Below are 7,743 nucleotides of genomic sequence, written 5' to 3' on the forward strand. Positions count from 1 at the left end.
CAATTTACAAATTTAAAGGCGGCGAGCTGACAGAAACGTTAGCACGCCTGGCAAAATGCCTTGCAGTATTTCGTCTGCCGTTATGTTCTGAGTTCAAATTCCGCCAAGGTCGACTTTGCCTTTCATCCTTTCAGGGTCAATAAATTAAGTACCAGTTACGCACTGGGGTAGATATAATCGACTTAATCGGTTTGTCTGTCCTTATTTGTCCTCTCTGTGTTTAGCCCCTTGTGGGTAGTAAAGAAATAGGAATCAATTTACAATCATTATTTTGGACCACTCAGCCAGCAGAAACAGCTCCTGGATTTGTAATATCTTCTTCAAACCCATTAATATTTCTATTCTTTGTAAGTGGGACCTTTTTATATGTAAACATATATACTTCTTTTGTATTAAATATTCTTTGTACATCAACCTGCCTAATTTGCTTACCCTTAAATTTACTTCTCTACCCATTCAAATTTAAACCTCTTGAGCACTAAGTGTAGTCTATACGGAAAATATCTAGTTCTCGTCTATGAGCTATACATACATACTGTGGCAGAGTGGCTAGGTTTCCAGCTTGCCCGATGGCAAGTGGGCCCCTACACCATTAGAATCCATATATGGTGGGGCAGGGCATGTTAGTATCTAAGGGGTCCATCCCCTCAAGTTTGAAAATTTTTATTCACTCCTGGCAGAATGCATTAATTATTTCAGCCTGGCTGTGTTTGTAGACAATTGAAAAGAATACTTTTAACAAAACAAAAAAAAAATTAAATGATAGCATTGTAGTTTCAAGTGGGCCCCCTTAGTCTCCTGGCAACCAATACTTTTAGACCCAGTCTGCCACTGCATACATATATACACACACATACATATATATATACACATACACACACACATACACATATATACACACATACACATATATACACACATACACACATATACACATATATATATATATAAGTATTAGCCATGCAAATTCCTCAGAAAATTAACTTAAAAGTACAAAGTGAGATAGGGGTTATGAGTGTAACCCACTATGGGATATCAGTTATCCAATATACTGCCAGTGAAGTACCCAAAAGGCTAATACATAAATGCTTACAATTGCAATGCAATTAGTTCATTGATTGTATTAGATGGGTGAAGGAAAATGTTTTACCTCAAATCATAATACAAATAAGAAAATGGAGGAACAGATTCCTTTCAATCATCAACTTACAGATAATACCAATTCATATAATTTATTAACTAATTAAATAGGATCATCCAAATCCAACAGAATAAAATAGAATAAAAAAATACGTAAGATAATACCATAAAAATATTACATATAAAATGGATCTTACAGCTGTTTCAGCCTGTAGATAAAGGTATCTCATTGTGCCTATATTAGTCAAATGTATTGAGGTAATATGCAGTTAAAAATGAGTTACTTATATATATATCTCAAGGCCTCGTCAGAGATTATAAAGTACAATTATGAAAATATAAAATGCAAATATAAATATGAAACAAAATACACATACACAAGAATATATTCAAGAATATGTAAATATATATACATATATATATAAGTGTACATACATATATATATACATATATATAAGTATATATATAATAATATACATACACATAAGGTTACAGATAATCAAATATATATACTGGAGTATACATATATATCCACATCAACATGTGAACTGCTGTAAGATCCATTTTATATGTAATATTTTTATGGTATTATCTTACATATTGATGTATATTGTTTTAATATGTTTTATTCTGTTGGATTTGGATGATCCTATTTAATTAGTTAATAAATTATATGAATTGGTATTATCTGTAAATTGATGATTGAAAGGAATCTGTTCCTCCATTTTCTTATTTGTATTATATATATATATATATATATATAATTAATTAAGGGTAGAAATTGATATTTATCAATTAAGACCAGTGGTCTAGCATATTAAAAAAGAATCCGAAGATTAAAATATTTATATATACCAATTAAGGACTGAACACGAAAAGTGGACAGTCAACATGCTAGATATAGACGTCAAATCGCCATTCACCACAAAAGATTATGTTCTCAGATCAAACTCAACACAAAACCATAGCAATAAACAAGTGAAAAATATACGAAATTATTTTATTTCGTATATTTTTCACTTGTTTATTGCTATGGTTTTGTGTTGAGTTTGATCTGAGAACATAATCTTTTGTGGTGAATGGCGATTTGACGTCTATATCTAGCATGTTGACTGTCCACTTTTCGTGTTCAGTCCTTAATTGGTATATATATATATATATATATATTTTCTTTCTTTCTGGGTCTGACCGTGGTCCGTGCAACATCGATATTCTTCCCAGTGTTTGTGAAATATTTGTATTTCTGCCTTAAAGCTTCATTTCCACACGCGCCAGCTTAATTCAATTCATCCTTAGTCGAAAGACACCTGTTATTATATACTGTTATTATTTTTATTGTATTTATATTTCTGTAACATTGTCTGTTTTTTTTCCATCCACATTAATCCATAAGGACCATAGGGCTGGTTTCCTTGTTTCTCTGGCATATAATTTCCTCCTTACATGGGATGCCAATCAATCACAGGATTACTCATTTTACCAGCTGAGTAAACCAGAGCAGCAGGAAATAAAGTGTTTTCCTCAAGAACACAATACATTGCCCAGTCCGGGAACTGAAACCAGAGTTTTATAAATCAGAAGTCCAACAGCCTAATAACCACTAGTACATCCACAATTTCCTCTACTGCCATTGTTTTATTGTCTAGTCTCATTTTAAACTCAATATTTCTGTAGTAAGTCAAGAAGGCTATTTCATTACAATCACTCAACTTGCAAGAAATATCAGCCAAATCTGTCTCAGATCATAACCTGTGAGGGGATGAGCATGACTGGAGCACATTTGATTGTTATGCTTTATCAGAATTGAACTGGGACTAAACAATGCAAGGTTCCTGCAATGAGCCAAAGCAAGCCAACCTGATAGAAATATTTGCTGAATCACCGTCCAGTCACACAGAAACATCTTAAAAAAGTAAGAGAATATTGGATAATGTAACTTTAGACCATTTCTGTGCTTGAAATTAAAGACAGGGACGATCATAGCTGGAATGCCTTTGTTCAAAGGTCTATTTGATTAGGGCTTCCCCAAGACTAAACAATAACATATATGAAAATAAGAAGAAAGTAATGAAACATAGCCATACCTCAATTAATTTATATAAATTTTTAAAATAATTCTTAGCATCCAATGAAATTTGTTTATTTTTAAATTGTATATGGTAATGTATTATTTCTGATTGATGATACACACTTAAAGAATATTCTCCAATGTTTGTTTTACTTTCTCGTATCAAAAAAGAACCATCAATGTTTTCTTTTAAGATTCCTTCTGCTTCCTGTCGAGTTATATTACCATGAAACCATCTGAAAAATACAAAGAAAAATATCAAGAAAAATGTTGGGATTTTTTCTTATTTAAATGGATAATTTTTATATGGTAGCTAGCTCCAGCATGGCCGCCGTCAAATGACTGAAACAAGTAAAAGAGTACTTGTTCTGACTTCTATTATAATTCCATTCCCAACTAGGATTGTTTACAGGACTATTAATGTAACACCAGAAAGAATTACAAAAAAAAGCAATATTCATTTCAGGAGGATTTGAATTTAGAATATAAAGGGCTGTAACTAAATACCAAGTGGCTTTTAATTCCATTCAGCCACTGATGAGAACTCAACAAGCTGTGGCTTTTTTCTATACTGGTTGTAGGCCTAGCTGACTTGGTTGGGATGCTTACATATTTGGATGATTAGCTTTGGGTGTCAGTACCTAGGTAGAATTTGAATTTAAAGTGCAAATCAACTGCAACAGACATTGCAAAGTATCTCATCTGATGCCCTAGTGATCTGTAAGCCCATAGCTTTAAACAGGTGTTTTATAGATCAACCTTCAAAGGACAAAAGGTAAAATTGACCTTGACAGTGTTTGAATACAACAAAGAGAGCTGGAATGGATATTTTGAGTCACTCTATCCAACCTTTCATTTTCAAACCTGACGCTAACAAGCCCTTAAAGAGAATTAAAAGAAGACACAGCCACGTTAGCAACTGGAAAATTATTATCCCTCCCACCAATACTTCACATCCCACTCAAAAGAAAAAAGAAGAGGTGGCATTTCATGATATCCCATCCACTGCAATGAAAGATCCATTGTCTGTTTGCCATTACAAGGCCTTATAAGTCCTGACTTGTGCTGGACGTGTATTATAGCAAAAGGAAAACAATAGTGGAGAACCAGACTTAATCTCTCGTCTTTAACTTCCTGGAGTAGTGCAAGCAGAGCCAAGACACCTGAAAGTAAATCAGGGATGCAGTAGGACAGCCAGAGTGATTTATGTTTCACATTATCTCAATGTTGCTGGATATTACCATTTTACCCATAAACACACACACACTACCACAACTTCACTCTTCTAATGTGTAGGTGACAAGATATTAAAGATTTTAACAAAAAAAGTTTAAAGCTCATCCACCTTATCAATGTCATTTGTTTGTGCTGAACATAGTGCACTGTTACAGAAAATAGCATATGGAGTTACAGGTGAGAGGTGGGGGCCATTGGTTGATAAACTATGGAAGTGGTAGTATTTAATTGTTGAAGCTGTAGTGAGGCACAAAGAAGCCAGCGTCATTTTGAAATAGCGAGATCTCGCCTGCAACCATTATTTAAGGAAAAAAAACAACATTTCTCTCTCATTCTTCTCATGCTGACACCAAGCAAGACTTCGAAGCCAGGAGCTCACAGCAGACTTTTGTCCCGCTGTGATACCACGTGCATTGTCTCCAGAGGTTATTGAACCTCATGTGTATGGGAGAGAAGGTTAACTACGCACTGCTGTGAAGACGGTTACTGAAAGCAAACCCCTTGTACAAAGCACCTGTGAATAAACGGTTATTGAATTTACTCCGTCTGAGAACCTCATTCTTCCTATTTCCAGCTCCTTGAATCAACAGAATAATTATAATAGAAGATATATGTACCACCTAACTGGCCCTCGTGCCGGTGGCACGTAAAAACTCCCACTACACTCTCGGAGTGGTTGGCATTAGGAAGGGCATCCAGCTGTAGAAACTCTGCCAGATCAGATTGGAGTCTGGTTCGCCAGACCTCAGTCAAATCGTCCAACCCATGCTAGCATGGAAAGCGGACGTTAAATGGTGATGATGATGATGATGATGATACCCCAAAAGTATCATAAAAACCTTCCCTCCATTTATAAAGCATTTGATAACAGTAATAACAATCAAAGAATTTGCCAGCAAAATCTTATAAAATGACAATGTTCTAAAAGATGTACATGATAAATAAAGGTTTTTAGTTAAATGTTCATTTTGAGACGATTAAATAAACATCGGTTATCCTGCCACCTTTCATACTGATTTTTTAATTTTCCTTTCTTTTATAATTTAATTTTTTTTTATTCCATAAAAATAAAGAAAATGTAAATCAAAGCAGGCTGTATTTAGTACAATTAAGAGGTTATTTGCTTAAAGGTAATCCGGTTCTGACCTCACTACACAGTACGAGAATGCTTTTACCCTCCAGCCTTTTACACTTACGTTGAGATCTTACCGGGAAGTATTGATGCGTCTTTTAGAGAAAAAAAATACAAAAGTTAAGAAAATAACGTATATAGCCTAATGCGCACCTGAATATAAGTATAGAAAGAACTTTAGGTATTCATGAAAACTATTCACTGCAACACTAAGCCATTTCAAAACTCACAGCAACTACTAAAAAGTTAGAACAGGGCTGGCGAACCCAATCACAACTGCCCCATTCAGTATTTGTGTTACTGTTGTTTGGCTCAGCCCTGATCAAACATATTTATCAACGAAAGACATTCCAACTGAAGTAAACCTGTCTTTTTGTATTTTTCAGACAGTTATTCATAAAATTACATAATCGAATGAGTTCTCCCCTTCTTTTGAAAACGGCAGAGTTTAATTTGAGGGATTTGTTTGTTGTTTCTTGCAGGTGAAATGACCACGTAGAGCCTCTTTCGTTAGCTCACAAGTTGCAGACGTATTTATAAGGGCGTAGACATATGGAGAACGGAATGTACCTGACTTATCTCAAGTTTTATTCATATACATAGTCACTTCTTTTTATAATGAAGCCCCCACCAATGTTGTCTAATCACAGCGGATTTATCACGATCAATAAAAACTTCCGTCTTTCATATATTTTTGTTTGACTTTTTTCAGAATTAATGTATTTCTAACTACATTATTTATCCTTCTTTTTTTAAAACTGTCTCGGGTGATTTAAGGGATAGTTATTATTTCCAAGAAATTAAGCGACTGAGAAGAGATATCTCACACAAACATTAATTTAGTAGGTGGGTGCATATATACGAAGGTGGTTTTTCTGCAGGTGTGTGTTAAAGTGTTCACACAAGACACATGTATAAGGTAAAAGTGAAATTAACAATGTATACGTATGTATGTTATATATATATATATATAATATATATATTATTATATATGTGTGTGTGTGTGTGTTTTGACATATTAAAGTCACGGAAAGTCATAACTTACCTCCAATCTTTCAAAGCATCCAGTTGTGTCATGATTTCTCTCTAAAACTGTTGCTCGAATTTATTCGAAGAGAAAAGAAAAGTTATTAAAATGCAGAGATAAGCGATTTAAAAAAAAAGGCACTCTCTTTGACGTCGTTAATAAAACTATTCAGTCATACTGGAATTGTAGTTAATAAATATATGTAACCTGGAGAAACTATAACAAGGTAACTGCAGATTAAATGGCAAAACAGTCATCTCTGTCCCTCTCTCTCTCTCTCTCTCCCCCCACAGTATGCGTGTTTAAGTATGTATAGATATATGTAAATGCGCGCGCATATGTGTGTATATATATACTTACATATATATATATGTGTGTATATATATATACTTACATATATATATGTGTGTGTGTGTGGATATATAAGTATGTATCTGTATATATATGTTTATATGTGCACATATATATACTTACATATATAAAGATATATATATATATATATATATATATATATGCATATACATACTTATATATCCACACACACATACATACATACATACATACATACATACATGCATACATACATATATACATACATATATGGGGTGCGGGCAAAATGAGGCGTTTTTATTGAATTTTCTTTGTAAAAAAAATATATATCTTAAAGATATATATTTTTTTTACAAATGTTCACTACTTTACAAAAACTATATCAGCTAGGGGATTAGGATTAATGTTTAACTCCTGCTCACCAAAAAAAAAAAAAAAAAAAGCTCAAATAGGTGGTAAAGAAATGTGTAGAGAACGAATGAGAACAAGAATTTGCGTAAACGAATGGGGGTGAGGAGAGGACTTTCGGAAAATTTACACGATTCGATTTTTGCCTCATAACTTTCAGGAAAATCGATATATATTGATGAAATTTTATAGAAATACTTTTCAAAAGGCATAGATTACGATTATAAAGAAAATTATGGAGAAAATGTTTTCCGATAGGGTGGGAAGAGGATTTTGGGAAAATTCACGCGATCCGGTTTCCCCCCACAAATTTCCTTATAATCGTAATCTATGTGGTTTGAAGGTATTTCCATAAAAGTTCATCAATAGATATCGATTTTCCTACAAGTTATGAGGGAAAAA

General features: G+C 33.5%; 1 protein-coding gene across 1 annotated transcript in view; it reads right to left on the reverse strand.

The window, feature by feature from the left end:
• LOC115209237 (tyrosine-protein kinase CSK) overlaps nucleotides 1-6,914 on the reverse strand; it is a 45,393-nt gene extending 38,479 nt beyond the window's left edge. Inside the window, exons 1-2 of the mRNA XM_029777516.2 lie at nucleotides 6,622-6,914; nucleotides 3,225-3,444 (exon numbers count right to left, since the gene is read on the reverse strand). Of these exons, the coding sequence (XP_029633376.1) occupies nucleotides 3,225-3,444; nucleotides 6,622-6,653 (252 nt within the window). The 5' untranslated portion in view covers nucleotides 6,654-6,914. The remainder of the gene's footprint in view (nucleotides 1-3,224; nucleotides 3,445-6,621) is intronic.
• Between the last annotated feature and the right edge of the window lie 829 nt (nucleotides 6,915-7,743).

This window comes from Octopus sinensis, linkage group LG3 (assembly GCF_006345805.1).
Source record: "Octopus sinensis linkage group LG3, ASM634580v1, whole genome shotgun sequence".
Taxonomy (NCBI): domain Eukaryota; kingdom Metazoa; phylum Mollusca; class Cephalopoda; order Octopoda; family Octopodidae; genus Octopus; species Octopus sinensis.